Genomic DNA, 23998 nt, shown 5'->3' on the forward strand with positions numbered 1-23998 from the left:
GCAACATGGAACGGAATCATCAAGAGGCTGAAGAGATGGCTCAGTGATTAGAAACATTTACAGCTCTTGCAGAGGATGTAAGTTCAGTTCCCAACATCCACATGGCAGCTCAGAACATTAATAACTCCAGTACCAGGGCATCAGACTCTCTCTTCTGACCTGTAGGCTTCAGGCAACAGGCAGTACACCTGCACACATGCAGGCAAGGCACTCACACACATAAAATTAAAATAAGTAAACCTTGTTTTTTGAGATTCCTTCATCAGACCTTACGCACATTTTCATTCTGTGAGTCCCAATGAGAAATCAGAGCCTTCAATAGACAACAGCTCTATGCTGTTTTCTTTTCATTGCTACTCAGGTATTCAAAAGGCAAATAATTTACATAAATTAAATGATAAGTTACAGATGGATCCAAAAGGCAACCTACTGACTTATCTTAATGTGAGCCGAAAGGGGACTTGTTCTGTAGACGGACTGTGAGTTTGATGTGCTAATAATTGCTCGCATTTAAATTAGGTTTGTGAACAAAAGCCATTTTCTCTGTACTTATGACTGGAGTCATGTCTGGATAATATTAAGATGAACTATCCTACGTAAGCATGAGAATTCTCATGCTAACCTGGGTCGGCACTTTCTTCTGCTTGTAATGTTCTACTTCCTAGGCTGTCCCAGCATTTGTTCCAAGGGCTCTGGTTCCCTCAATGTTATGTCACATGTTGTCTCTTGATGTTTTTTCTTTTCTAACAATGTAAAGAATTTTACACAAGTCCTTTTAGATTTTCTAGGATTGCTGCTGGAGAAATTACAGAACTCTTTGATGACCACAATCAGCATTTAGACTTCCTTGGATTCACATAACATTAATGAACCTTACATATTGGACACACTGATGACAACTGCATTAGATGGATAAAACAGAAGATGTTGGTTTGCTGTGTTCCTTTCTTTACTACAGCCTTGAATGTACTTTAAGAGAAGATGCCCACTTGGAGGAGTCCAGGAAAATATGATGAGTTTATCACCAACTGATGAGTAATCTGTTTTTGGAAAAGGGAAGCTCAAATGTTTTACAGCTTTCTGTAATTCCTTTTAGCTATAATAATAGATTTGGGAGTCATACCGAGTTCAATCAGGTGAAAACTAATCATTCATCATGTTCTGTTGTGCCTGCCTTTTTAATCCATCTCAATTAATTTTTCTACATTTATTTATTATTAGAGAGAGTATTAAAATCACCCACACTTATAGAATTGGAGTTATTCTGTATATTGCAGTCTAATAATATGCTTTATGAAATTGGGCATACCAGAATTTGGTGCACATATGCTTATTATTATAATATTTTCTTTGTTAATTGTTCCCTTGATTAGCATGAAGTGTCCTTCTTTGTCTCTCCTGGCTGATTTTAGTTTGACGTCTATTGTGGGTGTACTAGGATATTGGCATCTGCTCCCATTGGCTTAGGATGGTTTTTCTACTCTTCCACTTTAAAGTGATTGGCATTTTTGAAAGTTCGATGAGTTTTGTGTAAAACAAGTGAAAGATGGTTTGTTTTATAAGTTATTCACCTAATTTATGTCCTTCGACTGTGTGGATGAGGGCATTCCTACTTCAAGTTATTAAAAAGTGTGTGGTTTTGCTGTCATTTTGTTATTCTTTTTGACTCTTATGTTCCTGGTCCTATTTTCTGTTCAGTTACTGTAGCTTTATTTTTTTTTTCTTTCTACAGTTTCTTGGAAATGCTTCTTCCTCTCCCCTTTATGTGTGTGTGTGTGTGTGTGTGTGTGTGTGTGTGTGTGTGTGTGTGTGTGTATGTGTGTGTGAAGTGAGAGGACAGTTTGGATGAGTTGGTTCTCTCTTCCCATTGAGTAGATCCTGAAGATCTAAGTCAGGCCACCAGGCTTTGCAGCAAGAGCCTTTACCCACTGAACTACTGGGATGAGATGACTCTGACTGGATATTTAAGTCTTACTTTGGGAGTGGCTGATTTTGAAGAAAACAGAAGAGTTAGGTTCTACATTGAGACTAACCTGAGTGTGGGAAAGTTATAGACGATCTCCTGTGAGCCAGCAACAGAGCAACACCCTGGGGCCAGTGAATGAGTTAGTAACATCTCAGTTACCTCATTAATGGTTAGGAGATGGCTCGAAATCTGCCTACCTGGGAACCATGGCCCCACCCCAAAGAAGTGATAACACTTGTTTCTCCTTACCTTGACTCTGGCAAGATCGTGTGGATTGAGGACAGAGCCCTGATAAAACTCCACCTGAGTAAAATGCCGTTTGAACAGAGCCTCAAGCTCAAGGTTAGGGGAGATGCTGCACAGACAGAAGAGAAGCAGCCATTAGAGCAGACAGATCTTAGACTCCATGGTTCCCTAGGTTTTAATTTCCACATAAAGGTGTAAACAAAGGCCCTGACCTTCAGAGAAGCCTCCTTCACTGCCCTAAATGAAAGACTCTTTAAGAGTCTTTTTCACTCACTCTCCAGGAAACCAAACCCAGAGGTCTCTGGCCTTACAAAGATAAGGGTCTGTGTGGTAAATTGTCTTCTTCTTTGTTGCCACTGGGAAACCCAGAGCTGGAGCATGGGTGTTCATTGGTCATTAAATAGCTATATCATGACATCTTATCCCTTCCATTCTTCTCTGCGGATTAGGATTTTCCATCACTGCCTCCTTTTGCTTCAGGCCTTTAAGTTTAGATTGAGTCATAACATGAGTGGGAGTTTCAATTTGGAGATGGCAGATTGTGGGACATCTCAGCCTCCAGAACTAAGTAAGCTAATGCCTTACCAAGAGTCTGCCCACGGGAAATGTATTTACATGGAGGGATCTATCCTTAAGTCAACTGTATAGCCTAACCAGGTTTTCTTTCATAGTAGTAGCTGACATTTAGTGAGCATTTCCTGTATATCTAACTGGGCTTTGCACACTTCACATGGAGTGATTCATTTCATTCTTCTTAAAATAGTCCAAGGAGGTAGAATTATCTCCTCTGTTCATAGTTGTGGGAGCTGAGGCACAGGGAAGTGAAGTAACTTGCCCAGCTAGTCATTGGTTAAATCAGGATTAAGACTAAAGAAGCAATGGGCACTATGTCTGTGGAGTACATGGAAATCCATCTGCACAGAACCAGATGGAGACTCAGGAACAACGGTATCAATATGCCTAATACCTGTGTGATAATTGATACTGTCACCTGGATGGGGTCTAGAATCACCTTGGAGACAAACCTCTGAGCATTTATATGAAGGATTATCTAGACTGGGTTAGGTGAGGGGGTGGGCAGATCCTCCATGAACATGGCAGCACCATACTGTGGGCTGGGGTCCCAGACTAGATACAAAAGGAGAAAGCTAACTGAGCACCAGCATCCACCTCTCTCTGCTTCCACAATGCAGATGTAGCATGACCAGCTGCCTCATACTCTCACCACCATGCTCTCTTACTGTGTTTCTATGGATCCTCAGACTGCAAGGGGAAACAGACTTTTCTTTCTTTGAGTTATTTTGTCAGGTGGTTTGTCAGAGCAGTGTGAGAAGTAACTATGTCATCCTGCTTCCTCTTTTATCCTGCTTGGTCCCTTTTCTGCATTTGGTAAAGTATCTACATGATAATATTAATTATTCTATCGTGGCTCAACAGACACAGCTGATTGCATAGGCCCACGTTGAAGAAGGTACCAGGGTGGTAACTTGGATCACTAGTGAATTCCACTGTTAAATCTTTCAGAAAGAAACTCAGATATAGTCCTACACTGACTCACTGGAGTCTGCTTTGAACCCTGAACTAGGGTGTTGCTTCATGGTTCAGGGGTTCTAAACTGACCTCCCCATTCTTGTGGGAAAACTATCTTTTACCTAAGGAGCCAGAATTGATCATGGCTTATTCAACCCTGTTACAATTCCCAACCACCTCCATCTCCACCACACCTACAGGCACTCAGAGAGAAGCATGAGTTTAGGTGGAGGGGTCTGGTGATAGCAGTGGGCTCTCTTACTTGTGAAGAAAAACAATCTCCACGTTGACATCATCCCGGTCCTTGTGCAGAAAGTCCTTCAGGAAGTTAGAGACACTCTCCAGAGTAATGTGCCCACAGACTACAATGTGCCTGTACAGGAGAAGGCAGTTAGAGTCAACCAGACCCAGCAACATGATCCCATACCCCAATCCCTGATGGCAGAGGAACTGAAGCTGCTGCAAGAACAATGTACGTCTCCCCACTCAGCCCCAGTAAACCCAGCGCCCATCCCCAGAGGGTCATGAGGCAAAGCGATGTCACTAACAGTTGCTCAGAGGCTCCTGGACAGGGGGAAAAGCATATGGCTGCTCACCTTATGCTGCACAAAATCCTATTAAAAGCCCAGCCACTTGGCCAAGTGGTTTTATGCATTTAACAATAAGTGACATTACGCTTGCGCTTAAATGCTACATTATCAAGTTCCTTGCAGATTCCTATCTCCCCCTTTCTGCCCACAAAGCGTCCTCCTGGGAGATTTACCGCAGCAGTCTTGGTTTATGACATACAGCTTATCAGGTAATGAGATAACAAATCTTGCTGAAACGATGATTTTGTGTGTAAGAAAGCGGACTTTTATCAGGGTGGCTAATGTGCAGCTTGACACGTTATAGGCTCGGCTGGCCATAAGCAGTAAAAAGGAAATTTTGCATTTTTCCACTATAACTTCTCCAACAATGGGGGCATGTAACACTTTACAGTAAGTGAGCATTACTCAGGGATAAATGGAGATGGGACGCCCATGGAATGGACAATCAAGCTACCTGCTGGGACCGTGTCCCCAGAGGGCTGCCGCCTCAGGGTGTTGAGACTCTCATGAGAGCCAAACTAATTCACCTGAAGACCGATCCACTGGGCAGGAGCCAGGGAAATAATGAATGTGAAAATTTTGCCTTTGTTATAGAGTGGTTTGAACTCTGTTTCTAGAAATATCCATTCATCCCAAGGAAGTGAGATCCTTTTCCAGAGATTTAAGACCTGTAGGTTCTCCAACATTTCTTCCTGAAACAATATGACCTTAGCATCAGTGTATCCTTGGCTCACTTACATTTGCTTCATGATACTCAGTCACAAGATCACGGAAATTGGCCCCAAGACCAAAAGGCTGAAGCTTGACTATGAAGCTATAAGCATTGGCTTCTATCAAAGACACTGTGCTAAATGGCTCAACTCATACCCCTCCACCCTTCAGGCTGACAGTAACAGAGGATAGATCTCTAGTGTGTTCTAAGACTAGGTTAGGTGGTGAACATGTAGTAAGGCAATTTCCCAGGACAAATTCAGAATGCCCAAGTCCTTTGCCCTTTATAATTTCTCTGTTCGCATTGTAATATGGTAGAACACTCATTGGCTGGAGGCAGCTTATTATAGGAAGCGGTGATGATGGTTTATGTGATGTCCCATTAGACGTCATTACAAGAGTCTGCCCTTTTGTAGTAATTTGGTGCTTGACTAAGGATGTGAGAATAATGCAGTATACTCATTGGGGAAAGGATAATGGTGCAGAACAAAGAGTAAATCAATAATATGTGCGGTACAGTTAATAATATTACCATTATGGACTGTTATTGTTACGGTGGTGCACTAAGCAATCAGGCAAACCATGGTCACGAAGGTGAAGAAAAAATGACAGTGGGGTTCTTCAGGAAAGACATCCGAACATGATCATATTACCCTCTCAATAGCACCTGCTAGGTTGAGGGGTCACTTAGCCACCCATCCAAACGTAATGCCCAAAGCTACATATCACTGAACCCTTCTATAAGGCTTCAAAATACACTGTGTAACTGAATTCACACACACAAAAAAACTATTTGGATTTCTTTTTACCATTTTTATCATCTCTTAAAATGTTTCTTGTAGCATAAGTGCACGTATGAGCAAAGTCTAAGAATCATGCAGATTCTGAATGAGATTTATGATTCTGAATTGACATGCATGTCCAGAAGGTGTCCAAGAAAGAGGATTTTCCTCCTAACTTGAACTCTACACAAGTGGTTATAGGGTTACCTGGTGCATTATGATGTCCTGCACAAAGACACTAGGATGGAGAAACCTCTAACAGGAATCCAACTTGCAGGTATCTCTGCAATTGAGGCTATCTAGAACTTGGCTAAGATAAGCAAGCCAGGCAAGGAAGGACTCTAGTTCCCTGCTTTGATGGCAGGAGAGATATCCCAGACAAGCCACTTACTCCAGTCCATACAAGGAGAAGCTGAGAGGTCCATCTCACCTAGCCAGCCTCTGTATCAGATACTGCAAACTTGAGAGTTCTATACTGGAACATGCCTACTTATTATTCAAGGCCAGACTCAAATGAATGGTGGCTTCAGACAGCTGAACATTCACCCCTCCTGTCCTGTACACAAAGAATGGAGTGAGCATCCTCCTCCCACCCCCGTTGCTGCTCTGAAATCATTCATCCTGAGAGAGATATGTGCGAAGTGGAAGGGGAGGAGATGAGCCCTGCCCCCAACACATCACCCTTGAATCAAAGGTTCAGCCAGCTGATTTATTTAGCCTTAGAAAAAGTCATGGTTCTATTCTTTGAAAGTGTACTGGGTACATATAAAATATATTCCAATGCAATCAATATTATCCCTTAAGCCTTTAATTAGCTTTCACTTCTCTCAAGAAGTAAGTAGACAAATGCTGGCAGGAGAGGGGAAGGGGGTAAAAAGATTGACTTTTTTTTTTTCATTTGGTGCTAGCTGTCTGATACCACGATAGACAATTGAAAATATATATCTTTTAGCTACAGCATGATTTCTGGGATGGAGAGCAGTTCTTATCAAAAAAGGAAGAACAAAATCTTCCTTCAACGTAATTGGCATTTTTGCTCAGAAGAAAAGGGGGGGTTCTGGGGGTAGGGATTGATTGAAAGCAGATTGCCTTTTTGCCCAGGGAGAGTTATTAGGTACATTATCATGGCAACCTTGAAGAAGCCATATTGTTCCAATCTGTCCTGTATCTGATTTGAAGATTTACAGCCTCCCCCACTTTGTGCCAATAATCATTTCCCTCCATTTTGTTTTCCATACAATGGAAGTTATCGTGGAGCACACATATTGAAAATGTTTGAATGTCATCAGAATTGATGAATGGGGAGATGCTGCCTCTCTACCCCTGTATCAGCACCAGAAGATCAGGCCTGGCGGCTCATGTCTGAGGAAGTGCCAGACTTCCTACAGGAGAATGGGGAAAGGTTGGCAAATGGAGATAATCCCACAGGCAATAGTTTGGGGAGAAATATTGTTTCAAAAAGAAGAAATGTGATACATATTATCCCATCTATTCAATCTGACTGAAAATAGTTTATGATTCAGAGCAGTGTATGGGCTCCTTGGAAGCAGTGGATATTTACAGGGGATGATTTGAGGAAGGTCAAAGATTCCTGTCCAAATGATCTCTGCTGGCTTCCACAATACCTACCAACGTGCCTGGGGAGATTCATACTCTGATGTCAGACACTAATTAATTCCATAGTCTTCAACAGGTCTCACCTATTTTTCATCTTAGGAGCAACAATTCAGAGCTATAGAGGCACTGCAAAGAGTGTTTCATTCCTGAGGTTATCTCCAAGATTGACTTGAAGAGAATTCATGCTCCAGCAAAGGGACCCAATATCAGCATTATATAATGATGGGGACTATGTGGCATCTTTATATCAGTACACAGCATGTGACCTGTATAATTCCTTTTGATTCTCAAATGTCAGCTTCTGCTCCCTCAGGGTGGGCAGGATTGGCCAGTGCATAGAGGAGGAGGCATTGCAGGAGTTCTTAGAGGTTCAGAAAGGTTTGTTGTGAGAATAGGGTAGATAGAGACAAAATTCCCAGAAGACATCAGTTTCTCAACATCTCTAGTTTAAGCTACATCTTCTCAATTGGCCCAGAAGGTTCAAGGAGACAAACAACAACAACAACAAAAATAATAATAAGGAACACAGAAATTACCAATGTCAGTGTGCACAGACTCTAGACCAAACATTAACTTTAGTCATATACTCTGAGAAGTCAAGGAGCTTCAAAAATAATGTCTGTATCTAGATCAGACTTTGCTTTCCTATGGAACTGAGGACTCTCCCACCAGACCAGGATTTTGAAGAATGATGAAGAGATCACCATTTACAGCAGAAGTTACTTAAGTGGGTCACACATCTGTGGCTCTGGATGTAGCCTCTTTGAGCCCAAGGTTAATCTTCATGACTGGATTCTATGTGGGCCTGACCCCTTGGAGTGTGAAGACAGACAACAGATCTAAATCAGTAATCATTTCCACTTTAATCTGAATGACACTTGTGAGTGGGACAAAGTTTGATGGATGGACAGATATTTCTGAGGCAAAGGTAACGTAAATGTAAGTTAATATTAATGGCTTAGATGAAAAATCTATCTCAAGGAAGTATATTAAATATCAATACAATGGTAGCAAATGAGTTGGTGGAAGGAAGTTATTCATCCAGTACCAGCACTGAGGAAGGACCCTAAACCCTAGCTTAATTAGGGATGGTTATTAGCATTGTAAGCTGAGCAACAACTATGGCGTCTTGTGGTTGAGTGTGATTGCATAATAAGAAACCAATGTATGACTACACTGGACTCTCTCAGGGTAACTGGGAACTGCCACTAATTCCATAGGACATCATTCATCACCAAATATTTGTGACTATGCTCCTCCGACCACCAGCTACCTCCACCTTTAGAATGTTGTCACATATGTTCTCCTTGGTCTACTTTTGTTGTTCTAGTGGGCCAGGAAAGCCAACATTCCAGAGTCAAGTAGCAACCTGCTTCAGAAACCAATTCCACTCCTGTGTTTTAGGGTGACCTTATGGGTGGGAGATATCAGAGGAGGACAGGGCTTTTCAAGGCTCTGAGTGATGGGCCACCAGGGAGTCATTGAGAGCCAGTTTAGTTCAACAAGAACAAAAAATATATATACTTTACACACACACACACACACACACACACACACACACACACACACACACACACACCAGGCAGTATATCTGAGATCCAACATTCTATACTTCACCATGACAGAGTATTGGCAATAGGTCCCTACCCACTCACATGTCCGGGTATATCTTACCTTTAGAGGATGTATGGCACATACTTTGTCTAATGCCTCTATTCACTTGATGATGAAACATGCTCAGCCATTTGGTGCGAGGTGAGCACCCAGGGAAGGCAGAATTGCCCTCGCTATTTGATGCCTTCTAAAAGGAAGATCATCAAGTGATGTAGAAAGGACCTTGGCTAGGTATCAAGAGACTGCAGAGCAGGCCTCTGTGACGCAGAGCCAGTCACCATAAGTGAAGAGGCTGACAGGACCTCACCCACCAGACCCACATGAATCCCTACGGGGTGTTTGCTCCCTGCCTATACGCTAGGTCTTGTCATCATTTTATCTTGTCTAGACGTCTGCAATCCCTTCCTGATTGATTTCCCTGTTTACTCCCTCAACCTCTCTCAGGATTCCGGGAGCCAAAGAGCAAAGACTGAGGCAAATCTGACCACAATCAGGTCTTCCAAGGTCGGGGAGGTCTTAGATCTCTCCTTAGCCAGGACTCGCACCAGGAAGATAGTATAAGATGCATGTCTCTGGGCTGTTTATTTTTAAAGATACTATATCCATTTTTACTGGAACAAGTATAAAGAACTTAAGAAACCCATAGCCATCTTGTCACAATAAATCATACAGAGTAAATTGAAAATCCTATACAGCTTTTTCTGAATACATTGCACTCACTTTGTCAAAGAGGTAGATGAAATGTGGCATGTATTGATCTAGATGTCTCTGTGAAACTATAATATTTATATCAAGTGCATATGCTAGACTCTCTTCTGTCTTCCTGCTGAGCTTTCTAATCATGTCTCTCTCATCCCACCTCTTCCCAGCACCTCCCACCATTAGTAGCCCCTGGCAGGAGATGATTGGGTTTTAAGGAGTGCTTGGCAAGGAGAATGGATAGTATTATATCACACAGAAGTTGGGTAGTCAGAGGCCATGCAAGCCTCATGGCAATCAGTGCCATGTTTGCCCTGTTGTGTCGAGTTTGAACTTCTCTCATGAAAGCCTGACTTCACTTCCTACATTACCCAGCTATGTCTTTCTGGCTGCTTTGTCTTAAGGCAACTGGCCCTGATTTGAGTTGTGTCTTCAGGACAGTTTCTATTGAGTTCTCTCTTTCTGGCTTCTGCCTCCATTGCAGAATTAAAAAGTAAACCCATTTCAACTTTCCCTTTTTCTTTATTAAAAAATCTGTTCCCACGAGTCTGTCTTGACTATGGGGAAAGACTGTCTCCAACAATCAAAGCAAACTGACTAGAGCCTGCTGCTTGTATCTTCCCATCCTAACCCAGCATCTAGCTCTAGCTCAGCGTGAACACACAGACACACGCCATTTGTTTTCAAGACTTATTGCTTGCAAACGTATGCTTGGCTTGGACGCTAAACCCAAGAAACATGGTCAACATTTAACAGTAAACTGCAAGAATGCTTGTCTAACTCAGCCTCCTGGAGCCTTCTCCTAAGTCCATAAAGAAAATGAAAACAAGAACATGGAGTACTCATCCTGCTCACAGACCCAACCTGACTATAACTATTTCCTATAAGAGAAAGGAGGGGAAAAAAAGAAAAAAGAAAGGAAGGAAGAAAGAAAGAAAAGGGGAGGGGTTCCCAAGTAGGTTTAAGGCTATGATCATCTGCTCTTGGCCACATCTACTACTTTGCTAATGAGAACGGAAGGAAATGTGATCTGCCTCCTGGTGAGGAAGAGAAGGGAGCTGTCTTATGCAGCTGTCAACAGGGGTATTTTGGAAAAGGCAGTCTGCTTTACTGCTTCACTAAATGGGGCAGACAGTGGAGCAAACAGATCCAAACATCTCAGCAAAGGCACCTTCATGAAGCAGAGCTCCAAGGTCAGGGAGCTCTGAAGGACCCAGCAGAGGAGACTGGGGAGCCCTTTCCCAGAATTTGGCCCACAAAACTGATGCTCTTTGTCATTTGTAGCTGAGAACTAAGCCCCCATTCCAAACCATAATAAGATCTCCATAATCAGAAAGGACACGGGATCAGAGTTGGACTATGGGGGATGAATGACTACACATTTGTTGTGGTTTGGTTACTGCATGGACTATCAATCAAAGGCTTGACAAAGGCTGGTTCCACCTATCAAGCATATACCATTCATTCTGTCAAAAGCATCTCACATTTAATTCACATGGTTTTGTTTTCTCTAATCAAGTTTCCATATCCAAGTAAGCCTAATCGTTGCTCAAGAAAATGGTAGGAGTTGAACCATGCTGGTAGCCAAATTCTGTAATGAATGACCATGAATTTCTACTTCCTGGATCAAAGAGCCTCATTTCTGGCTGTTTTCGGTCCTTTCTAGGACCTTGCTCTTCAGATTTCCCCTGGATTCTATAAGTTACTTTAGTGGGTTTTTTTAAAACTACTTAGTCAGCAAAAAAAAAAAAAAAACACTTCTGTTGTTTACACCATAGATCCCTAAGGGTAGATTTGTTGACCTTTGCTTCAGTTTCTCATTTAGTTTTTATAAGTACCCAGTATTCAGGTATTATCACATCACTGCCAATTTGCTATTTCTTTTCTCCTTTATTTCCTTTCAGAGAGGGGAATTTGTATATGGAAATGCACAGGTGGGTACATGTGTGCATGGAAGCCAAAGATTGGCATAGGGCATCTTCCTCTATCACTCTATACCCTGAAATGAGATCTCTCACTGAACCTGGAGCTCATAGGTTTGTTTATGCTGGATAACTATTGAATTCTAGAGATCCACATGGTTCTGACTCCTCAGCTCTGGGATTATGGGTATGTGATCCTGTGTCTGGATTTTAGAATATACTTTCTAGGGATCTAAAACTCAGGGCCTTATGCTTTCACAGCAAGCACTCTACAAACTAGCCATCATCTCAAGCCCTAGACAGCCTTCTTAATAAGTAATTGTACAATGGCAGAGCGATCACAAATTGCACTGATTCTTCCTTGAGTCTCCTAATGCACTCTGCCCCCCTGCCCCCAGCATTCCATTCATCACATTACTTGGGACTCAGTGACCCTTAGCCATTCTCAATAGAGCAGAACACCTTTGAGGTGACCTTTTTCATCTCAGGCAGTGTCCTTTCCTGAATAGCATGTTTCTCTCTTTAGATCAAAGAAGCTTTACCTGTCTCTACCTGCTGCTGCTACACCTGGACAAACACAGAGAGCACTGACCCAGACAGGCCAGTTTCACTCCTTGGAAATGAAGATGGATGAGAGAAAAACGATTCCAAACACTTAAAAAGTTTATAGTTTTATCTTTGGTAAGGGTATTGATTTGTAAGGTAAATCCAGCCTCTCTCCCTAATACACTTGGCAAGTCTTGTGTCTTATGCCTACATCACATTCTACTGGGACTGGCTGTCTCACTGTGACAACCTGATGCATTCTCCCCTTATCACCGATTAGGCGCTGCCTCAGGCATTCTCACTGAGCATAGTAGTTTAGACCTGCCTACCTTTCCTGGGTTGCTTATTAGATCTGTAAGATTTTTAGGCACACTGGCTTTCTGCTGCTACCTCGGCCCTAAACAGCCCCAGTGAGCACATTCAACAATCTGAGTTATCACATGCTCTTAGAAACACTCTCTCTAATGTGCTTCCTGCCTTCATGATTATTTCACACCTTCCTGATTTTATTGTACCATATTCCAGCCAAAAGAGCAGTTTACTAGGATGATGTTACTACATAATCAAGCTTCCATTTAGCTGCCACTGGCTCCTTGGACATCTCTGATTGGACAATGTCTCACATCCTCTCCAGGACACTCATTCTTTTAACCAGAGTCCAGCATGACTTCTGGCTCATGGGAAGGTTTGAGTAATTGTGTTGGAATTCCAATGTGTTGGAATGGGTGTTTTCCTAAATCTGCTTTAGATGCAAGCTGGCATGACCCTTTGGCATCTGTGAGAAGCATCATGAAACGTCTTAGAATGGCATACATGTATCTCTGATCTGTCTCCACATCTCCTTATTGAAATGGCACAGAGGAGGGAGAACAGATGACCTTTAATGACAAGCGGTACCCACATTCAGAGCAAGTCTCCATGGTTGTGGGGGAAGGAGCAGGTCACTGCCACGCAATACTAGTACTCTATGGAGGTTCAACTCTGACAGCAACAGAATCAGATTTCTACAACCTTCACACTGCATTGGCTTCTATGATATTTTAATACAAAAAGACTCTGGACTTGGCCAGTTAGAAAGTTTGCTGTTTTATTTTCAGAGGATGGTGACAGCAGTGGTGGAAAGAACCCCAAGTCTACCAGGAACTGCTCGTCACAACTCTGGAAAGACTTCTATCAGAATGATTGGCATGGCAGGAAGATAGAAAATAGGGTGCAACTTAGTCTCGGATGCTTGCATTTTTTTCCTGGGATTCTAAATCTACCCAGCAAGGACTCACTCCATCAAACATGAGGCTGATCAGAAAGAGTCTTTTGGGATTATAATTAGAAAATTCATAATCAGAATTCCTTTGTAAATGGAAGCAAGAATATTTGAAAGCAAAAGTCTATGCTTGAACGCCCCACTCCCCACCCCCCAACCTGCAAGGTACCCAGTTCATCTCCCACCTACAATTCTATTCTTGTTTGGAGAACAATAGGTGGAACGTTCTGCAAAGTGTGTGGAAGGGAAGAAAGACAGCAGGGAAGGGGGGCAGAGGGGAAGCCTTCATCCTATCCACATTAACCGGAGTTTGATTGACTATGCAGTCAAGTCTCTTTTCAGGAGATGTTCAAGTTTGAAAAGGACTGAAGATGTGCCTTAGACGGATGCAAAGCAGATGCCAAGATGGAAGTATCCACATCCGCACCCTCCAAGACCCCTGCCATTGGAAAGGACTGCCTGGGATACTACATCATGTGAGGCATCTAATGCCAAATACCTTGTGATCCGCCTCTCGGTACCCAATTTCAGAAGACATCAGGGGTCATTTTCCCAAAGTATGCGGGCAATCTCATTTTTTTTTCTTTTTTCCTTTCCACAAAAAGTTTAATGCTAATCAAAGCAGAATGCTTAATCAGTTCAAGATGGTCTGTCAGCTTGAATTATCTATTTGTCTTCCTATTTACTGTATCTGTCTGTCTACAATTCTTTGTATCTTTGTGAAAATCAGTTATTAGGGCCCATGTTTCCTTCTGACTACAATCGCTACCAGATGAACCTCCCCGGTGATATGTTGATGATTTGCTAATTTATGGTTTTTAAAATCTAGGAATCCTGAGATATTGCAGGGAAGTCACATGGGCTACGAGAGGAGAAGTGCTCAATGCCTTTCTTGACAAGGGATCAAAGATTGTGTAAAATACAAGACTTCAGTTCCATTTCAACCTGAGCGATGTCTGAGGCAGAGAAATCGTAAATGACATCTTATAGGAAACATCCCTCCCAAGAACAGTCCAACCCTTGCAGGCCTGGGAGAAGTGAGAGTGAGCGTTACCCGAGATCCACGTAAACAGGAAAGGAAAGCAGGCCCATGGTCTCAAGCCAAGATAGCACCACATGAATCAACCCACATCCCACTCTTGCACACTGGAGGACAGGCTGAGAGCAGTCACAGCATTTCAGGAAGACTCCCTGGGACCGGAGGCAAGCTTAAATAAGCTCTCAAGATGAACTTCCCAACCACTTAGGTGGTCAGATAGCATGAGCTCAAGAGAGAGGGAGAGCTGTGGTACAGCTGGAGGGTTTAATAGGTGTGCTGGAATGTATCTGTCCCTGATGCAGGGCACAGAGCAGGCATTCAATAAACACATGTGGAATGAATAAACGTGAAGGTATGGTACATGGTGATTCTCTTTAGGCAAGGGTAGACCACAGAAGGGGCAAATAAAAAGAACCTTTGTGAGGGAATAACCATATTGTAGCCTTTGAAAAAAATGGCCTGGAACTACTGTGAGTAAAACTTGAAGGTAGGAAGACAATGGAGGGGCAGAGAGAGAGAGAGAGAGAGAGAGAGAGAGAGAGAGAGAGAGAGAGAGAGAGAGAACGAACACACATGTGAAAGAGAAGAGCAGTCTATTTTGAACAAATAGCTAAACTAGGCCCCAATCATAAGAAATCAGAAGAAGATACATATAGTCCCATACCTAGCAGGCACAGAAGAATGCCCCAGGAAGTTAGAGATTATGAAGGAGATATAGTTATTCTCTGAATTCTTGCAGCCTTGGGTCCAGATGAGGGTAGAAAGTATGGTCCCAGGTACACATGAAGTCCTTTAAATAAATTCACTGTTATCTCTTGGAAGAGCTCAAAACGGGCCAACCTACAAATGCCAAAACTGGCCCAGATACAACGGTATGGCATTTGTATGAACATGACCAACACTGAAGCTGCAGAGAAGGTTTCATTGCTCTGGAGTAAGATATGGGTTTGGCTGTAGAAACCACTCCCCACTCTAGAATGGGGAGGTCACCATGGAGATTTTCATTCCACGATAATTACATTCACTTTCCTGTTCCCCTTCATCCATCCCTTGTCTTTTATTATTCCTTCCTTTTCATGTGTCCTCTCAGCTTCTGGCTACCAAAAATCGGTGGGGCCCTCTACACCCTGTTCTCTGTGTCCCAAACACCTGGGCCAGAACTGCCTCTGTTTTGGGGCCACTGAAGATGCATCATGGGAAACACAAGGTCTGGATGGCTCCCCAGCTGTGCTGTCTCTATCCAGGGGGTTACAGCTGATGGATTCCTCTCTGTGGCCAATTATTTTCCATGGCCCTTGGCCATCTGACCTTGGACCATGATCTTGTCAGTTCTCATAAACTAACCAGGAGTAGAATGAATTACACTCAGAGAAGAAACCTCTGGGGAAACCGTAAGAGACTGTGGGAGGAAAAGACAGCAAACCAAGAACCCCAAGGCTGTGGGAGTCTCAGTATCTCCCACACCTCCACTACCTCTGAGCAGTTTTCATTAGACACAAAAGGAAGGAGGCAAAGGCAAAGGCCTTGGAAGGCAAACTGGGCTATAGGAGGGCTACTATACTGAATAAGACTTAGGGCCTCAGCACAAGGGGCTAATTGTCCCCAATATTTCCAACATGGATAATTTTCTTGGTCCCTGATTGAACCTTTTGTTTGTTAACACTTTCATCTCTATTTTTAGGGTCCGAATAAGTGACACAGCATCCGGCATATGTAAGGGTAGCTACACTGCCAACTGGGATAGATGACGTAATGAAAAGGGTGAAGAAGGTCTCACCAGACCCTTGGTTCCTGTGGACAGGGAGGAAGTTTTGGGACTGCCACAGGAAATAGTTATGTTGTGCCAAACACATTGATTAAAAGTCACAAGGCAGTATCAAGGAAACCTCCATATGCCCCAACACCCGCATGTGGTTGTCCTCCACATTTCCAATGCGCGCACATGACTGTTGTATCTTCCAAGCCTTACATCGCTCTATTACACTGACTTTCATCCTGAATGATCTTTTGATTTCAGATTTTTGTTTCTCTACAGCTTGTGGAACATAAGTTACAATCGGTTGTCTGACAAGTTAATATATTGTTATGAGTAGTTACTGCTGAATAAAATATGCACATACAAAAAATATCTCTAACTATACATACATTTAAGTTGTTTTCTAGGTATTTGCTGAATGCAGTCCTGGGGGAGGGGGGTAGCATATGTACACGTGTGGATGGGGACAACACGTGCATTTTTGCATGCATCAAAACTCAAAGTGCTGCCTGCTATTTTAAGAGTCTAAACTTCAGCTCTCAACAAAGTTAAGTCCCTTTCCTTTTGCAAATGCATTTAATTTTATCTGGAAACTTTTTGACGTTCGGAATAGAACAACTGTAGTTTCTCATTATGTTTGCTGCCAGAATCCATGCTTCGTTGCTCAAGTAAAGACCTTATATTGCTAATTACTACCACATGCCCATATCCCAAGCGAAAGGAAACTTATTGATTCTGACAGCCCATTCTCTCAACACTGAATTCCAAATGAAAACTCAAATTTTGGCCAAACATAACATTTCATCAATCTTGTTCTACTGACTGGAAAACCAACATCAAACAAAGGGTGCTAATGGCCCTTTATTACCGTTCCTTTCCCAAGCTTATGTTTTCTGATGAAAGATCTAAGTGACCAAGGGCTTCTTTAAACTACTTGGTAATTAGCTTTTGAACCAGGAAACAATGCATAAAGTAAGAGAACAGCCTCGGTGTTGATGACAGGACGTACACTATATCCCGCAGGGTCTGGGGACTTGGGAGACCCAAAAGAGAACATTAAAAGCAAAATGCATTTTCACAAAGGAGAGAGAGGGGAGGGGGCAGAGAGAAGGAGGCAAGTGGGGGAGAGGGAGAAAGGGAGAGAGGGAGAGAGGAAGAGAGGGAGAGAGAAAGAGAGGGGGAGAGTGGGAGAGGGGAAGAGAGGGAGAGAGGGAGAGATAGGGAGAGAGGGAAAGAGGGAGCGAGAAAGAAAAGAGAGAGGCAGAGAGAGATGGGGGGGTAGTAGGGGGAAGGGGAGGCTAAAAGTGGTGATAACAGATTACAGACCCAGAACTAAACTGGAGGAGGGCCCATGATCTAAAGTCCTTAGCAGGTGGGGCTTTGGGTGGACATGACAGACTTTAAACCTGACCAGATCACAGACCAGGGCAGGCCAGTTCTGAGTCCTGGTCTCAGAGCCCCATTTTGGGCCACCCATCAACAAAATCTGTCAGCCAACAGCCCACCCATATGGGGCCACAAACACTACTCTGAAAATAAAATCCCACCTGGAAATTAGAGTCAAGAAATACTTTCAACTTAGATTTCAAAACAATTGATTTTATTGACTTCATTGGGGACAGGGATAAGGAGATGCTGGCTGAGTCCAGTGGGCTGGGACAGCTATAATGGGGGCCTGGGACTCTTGGGATATCGGCTGCTTTATAGAGACTTGTCCATATCTTAAAGGCACACTGAATTAGGAAACTGTTTTCCTCTTGGCTTGAGATAAATGACAGGAAAATCTTTCGGCTTATTTGGCCTTTTGGAACCAACCAATGGCCCAGACATCAGAACAGCTTGGTTCTAACCTCATCCAGGGTTGTTAAGGTAATAGGAAGAGGAGAGGCCCATAGGGGGAGATGGAAAGACATGCTGCCTTGCTGAGAAGGCGCCAACTGGCCTCTTTTTGCACTGTCCTTTGTGTCTATGAAAGGAAACTGCTGTCCTGTGTGTAGTTCAAGGAAATGAGGCCTTTCTCCACCTCCTCATTTTCTGAAAAGAGGACTGGACACCTGAGCTCAGGATGTGTTGGACTCAATAATCAGAGAGAGGTGCACTGGGCTCCATCCAGCAGGGCCAACTGTCATGATGGGAAGGGCAGCTGTGGGAGAAGGCCCTACAGGCCAGGTTCTAGTTTTCTTAAACACCAAACTAAGATAATAATTTGGCGATCAGAATAAGTAGCAAGATAAAACAGTTCCATGTTAGGGGACAGGAGACTGGCATGAATGGGAGGCTTTCTGCATTTTAACAGAGATGTGGGTGTCAGTCCCTGGTGTATATATCAGTGCACACTTGCAAAGGGATGTATGGCATGCATGACCACTGTATTCTATGCACATCATACCCTGAATTAAGAACAACGCTGAATGGCCCCTGAGAGTTTTCAAAGCAAACGCTTATTGACTTTTGAAGACAGTTGCAACCTTTCCACCCGGCCACCTTAGACTCTCCATTGAGATAGCCCTGTTAGAGGATCAGAAGAATAAGGTCCCAGCATCAACATCAGAAGAAAACTTCTGGTCCCTGCTGGACTCATGCTCTGACACTGGTGCTGATGATATTGATACTGATGATACTGATGCTGATAAAGTCACCTGAGCAGAAACTTAAATAGTTCCCAAGAAGAAAGCCTTCCAATTTGAGAAGTAAAACAAAAAACACATCAGTAATTGCCTGTGACACCCTGACACCCTAGCTGTTAATACTTCCTGCCCAGGAGGCATTTACACCGAAACCCTTTAACAACAGGTCTCTTTGTAGTCACTGACATTTCCAGTAGGGAGGATGGGCCAAGCCTAGCACTGTGCTTGACACAAGGACAGTAGGAAAAGAGTTCTAGCCTGCATTAGTACACATCCCAAACCTACCAGGAGGTCATGAGACCTCAGTTGCAGAGACCAGAACTTGTTCATAAAACCAGCTCATGAAATGAGGGCAGAAGATATGGTTTCAGGTGCATGTGGACACCTTTTAATAAATTTGCTGTTATTTCTTGGAAATTGTGAATGGCCACAAGAACTCATGATGGTCCAACCATTTTCCATACTCTGAAACCCTTCTCCTGCAGAATGTGTACCCTCCCTCATTAAAATGCAGGCAGGGTGGAGGGAAGGGCTTGATTCAATGTCACTGCTGCAGGGACTTTTCAAGTCACTCAAGCACATGTCCTCAGGTGCAACTGACTTACTTTCTGCCTCCATGTTTGTTAAAAGTCCCGCCGAATTTATTCCGATTCAGGATGAGAGCAGCAATTTCGGGCACGTAGCGGGCAAACATTGCCTACATGCATGAGACAAAGAAACAAGAGCCAAACAGAAATGGCATGCAGAGAGGCTCCTACGCCGCGGAGGCCACGAAACCTCTTGGCATACTTACTTTCTTCCACTAACCGCGCTATAGGAGCCCCCGTATTTCTTGCGGTTTCCTATTAACTCTATGATTTCAGGGACGTAGCTGGCAAACATGGCCTGAGGAGAAGAGGGGAGACAGAGAAAGACTAAAAAGACAGGCCAAAGAAAGGGCGATCTTTTCAGAAGGGGGATACTAAGATCTGAAAACACAAAAGGATTAGACCTGCAAAGGTGCGGATTCATGTGTTGGATTCTACAACAATAACAGGACAAAGGGGAGAGCTCCTGAAAATACACAGAATGAAACAAACATGAGTCGACCTAGACAGTAGAAAACAACAAACCATAGTCAAGAAAAATATAAAGGAGACACTTGTAAATGAGCTGACATCTTCTTCCTGAAGAGAAGTAAGAGGTTTGTAGAATGGTGCAAGTATTCATACATACACACACACATACACACACACACACACACACACACACACACACACACACACCATTCACTATATGCACTCACATACATGTGCACCCACACATGCATAGACACACATGCATGTGAACACACATACACACATGTGCACATGACCACACATGCATTTACACAGTGCACATGGGCACATATACACATGCATACACATGTATACATTTCTGTCAAAAAGTCCTTCCAAAAGACACTCAGATAAGAATGTTTCATGAGTGGCTAAAGACACTACACACTAAAGAGTTTTGAAAATAATCATTTCCATTTAAAAATGACGACAAAGCATAAGAAGTCAATTTTGGAAATCACACAAGAGGAAAGGATAGCAAGGAGACATGAGACTGCCATGTTTTGCCCAACAAAAACTGTCCTGTGGCTGGATAATGGGATCTCCTTAACTATGGGGCCCTGCAGACATACAGTTAATGTCCACCCCCACACACATTTATATACATTTTCCAAAATGTATATGTCCTATGCATACAAAACAGAGAGAAATGTATGCATCGCTTCATATAAATGTGTGTGTGGTGCACATATAGGACAGCTGTGTGTGAACTAGAATCTTAGTCACTTACCTCATACCCAGAAAAACAATCCTACTTCATTATGAGCTACTTTGAAAGAGAAAATGCAGCAACTGCCAATGTGCTGCCTAGAAGCTCTCTGGAATCACTTCATATGCTGTGGTCTCTTACTACATTTGGACCAGGGAACCTCTCGTTGCAAGGAGAGAAACAGAGTGGGCTCTGGACACAGTCATATACTGACTATAATGACATTTTCTAAATGAAGGGACCCTGATCTTTAGGGGCAGGTTCCAGCCACAGTGTTTGTTGGAAGTTTGGGAAGGAACATAAAGGGGAGGGGAACTTTTGAAACCGCCATCTCTCTACAGAGTCAGGACAGCATCTACCAGAATCAGCAGCAACTACTGTATCTGATAGTGAATCCTACTACTAAAGGACATTCTCATTTATTCATGGCATGCCTTTCTTAAAACACTTCGGTTTGTTCCTAGCTACATGGCTGTCCCCAGTGAGGACAATATGCCTGGTTCTAAGGGACAAGCATAACATTAAAGAAATACGCAACAAAGTCACTACGGTATGTGGACTTAGCTCGCCTGGTTGCATTAAGGCAGTTACTTGCTTCCAGTGCAAAACACTAAGTCTAAGAAAGTGGGTATTAGCAAATATTAATAATCATTAAAATGGACACAATAAGAAAGAGGCTTTTTTACCAGTCCCCCGAGGATGAAGAAGACCATGAAGAGGCGTCCAAGCGTGGTTTTTGCATAAACATCCCCGTAACCCACTGTAGACATTGTGACCATGAGTAAGTAGACACATTCCCAGTACGTAAGTGCCTGGTTGTTTTGGAAATTTTCCCATGGGTCCCCTGAATTCTCCACCTACAGCAAAAAGGGGAGGGGGGGAGAAGAAGCACATCAGTTCTTCATATGTACCGTGTATGCGAACCAGGATGCCCAGAGCTCCAGAAAGCTGTTTTTACATAAGCTTCTTATTCTCAGCACAGAACAGATGATTTTCATTGCTAGTCACTAAGATATGATGCACCAGAAACCCTCAGGGGGTATCAAGAAGAGGAAGTAGATATAGCAGCAGGGAATGCCCTCTGACTGAGGAGGGCACTGAGGAGAGAGCCAGGATTGGGAGGAGCATCGCTGGTGTGCTTTCCGCATGGCACTGATGCTCGGTACCCTTTACAGCAGTTCTTTAAGGTAGGTGTGAGAAGTCTCCTTCTGCTGGTCCCTTGGGAATTCCTGCTGATACTCTAGACCTTTCACAAAGGGCTCCACACTTCCTCTCAACATTGTAACTAAGGACACCAGACCCAACCTCACGTCTATCTTCTGAAGCCCAAACACCATCTCTGCTTCTAGGAATGCTTGTCCTTCACCAGAGCCCACGGGCAATTCTGCTCATCCAGCTTTGGAAATTTCCTCTGGAATAAGAGGAGTAACCTCTTGGGAATTGCACACACACACACACACACACACACACACACACACACACACACACACACACACACCCTCAGTAAAGGGCCATCAAGTCAATAGTTTCTGCTTGGGCTGTAGAGTTCTACAGCAGGATTTTGGACACCTGAGCCCATAACTGGCAATTGACTTCAGAAGGAACTGAATGATAAAGGGTGAGGTTTGACTAGCTGCATAGGGACTGGAAAGGCTGCTCAAAGGCTAAGAACCATTCCTCTTGCAGAGAACTAGAGTTCAATTGCCACTTCTAGTAGCTTATAATCTCTGGCAACTCTAGTCCCGGGGGGGGGAGGGCTAAACCCCTGTGCTACCATCCATGGGTACACTCACACATGTGCACACATCCCTATACTAACACATATGCATACACATAATTAAAATATATATATCATTGTGTAAAATCCGTAATTATCTTGCTTAGCAAATGGTGACAAAGTCGCTTATTCAAAGTTTTCTAGTCTGATGGGGGCTCCTTCTGATGTAACAGTTTATGTGCAGATGAAATGTGCATTTCATACTAACTGCACTCTCTGAAAGCAGGCTAGAGAAATCTGCCTTGGGGAGGTAAGAAGGGTTTGGTTTGGTAATAGCATTCGGAGAATCATTAATTTAAAAAACAAAAACAAAAACATTTGAGGGTTTTGAAACAATGTGAGAAATCATCTAGCAAGAGACTCAAAGCCAGCTTTTTGTGCAAGAGAAGTAGGGACACATCCCAGGGATCCACTGGTGTTTACAAAGAGCTGTTGAAGTTCAAACTTTCAACATCAGTGCCAGACTTTCTGGGCTTTTGCTATGGAAGCACTGCCATCTTGTGGCCTTCTCAGGTTATTGCATACAGAATGAAAAACTAGGCAAACCATTTGGAACTAGTTTGCCAGGTGGGGGTAAAGGGTAGGGAATTCTGAAAATTGTGTAGTTCGTCCCTCTTTTCTGTATGTGCGACTAAATTTGTCTCTTTCCAAAGAAACAGATGTTAAGGAATAAAAGGCCCAGCAAAGGCTTTCTCCAGTCCAGCCAGGAAGGCAGGGTCCTCACAGCTACTTACCAAGTGGATGAATCCAGCTGCAGTCAGCCACGTGCTGATAAATATGGAGAGCAGGTTCACCAGCTTGATGGAATTACTGTGCACAGGAGACAAGGAAAGTCCCAAAGTTACAGAGGGAAGACCCATTTGGAACTGCCTGATGGTGTCACAGCGTCCCTTTTGGGGGAAGAGGCAGGCTGCTGTCATCATAAGGTAATTCGACTCAGGTGAGATATATTGGTCAGGAATGAGCGTCTCAACAGAGTCTGTAGGGAAATCACAGCTGGACCCTACCTTAACCCCTCAAACTTTGCTAAACTGTGTCTGAAACAAACCCTTCAAATATATATTAAAAAGGAACCAGAAAGAAGAGCAAGGAAAATTTGTGTGTCCTTCACCGAAATTGGCATTTCCCCATGTCTTCATCATATCTGCATAGCCGTGTCTATTTTTCTTCAGTGTGTTTTGCTTGAGTCATTGTGTTGTGGACATCACAGCACAACCTCTAAGCATTGCAGCATTCCGTTCCGAAGAGCAGACACCACGTAGTAGAATCAAGACACTGTTGTATCTCAGAAAACAAATCAAATTCAGCGGTGTGATCTAGCATACCAGTCATCATGAAGTTATGTTTACTGATGTTTCTACCACTTTCATCTTGCAGAAAAGAACTCCTCCCTCTTCTGCTTCCTGCTCCTTCATTACTGGTCCAATGCAGCCTGTGGTGCTTTGAATAGGTATGGCCCCCACACACTCATGTGTTTGAATGTTTGGTTCATAGGAAGTACCACTATTA

The 23998-nt window shown here is 43.2% G+C and overlaps 1 protein-coding gene across 39 annotated transcripts in view; it reads right to left on the reverse strand.

Annotated features, from left to right (window-relative positions):
• The window catches only part of Kcnma1 (potassium calcium-activated channel subfamily M alpha 1), a 694984-nt gene that overhangs the window by 203403 nt on the left and 467583 nt on the right, over positions 1–23998 (reverse strand). For 38 of the 39 annotated variants that reach the window (XM_032917294.1, XM_032917321.1, XM_032917309.1 and 35 more), the window contains exons 7-11: positions 23224–23299; positions 21399–21569; positions 19700–19791; positions 4005–4115; positions 2216–2321 (exon numbers count right to left, since the gene is read on the reverse strand). In XM_032917294.1, the coding sequence (XP_032773185.1) occupies positions 2216–2321; positions 4005–4115; positions 19700–19791; positions 21399–21569; positions 23224–23299 (556 nt within the window). Of the gene's footprint in view, positions 1–2215; positions 2322–4004; positions 4116–19511; positions 19604–19699; positions 19792–21398; positions 21570–23223; positions 23300–23998 lie in introns of all 39 variants that reach the window. The other variant, XM_032917336.1, reaches the window with a different exon arrangement.

The sequence above is a fragment of the Rattus rattus genome, chromosome 12 (assembly GCF_011064425.1).
Source record: "Rattus rattus isolate New Zealand chromosome 12, Rrattus_CSIRO_v1, whole genome shotgun sequence".
Taxonomy (NCBI): Eukaryota; Metazoa; Chordata; class Mammalia; order Rodentia; family Muridae; genus Rattus; species Rattus rattus.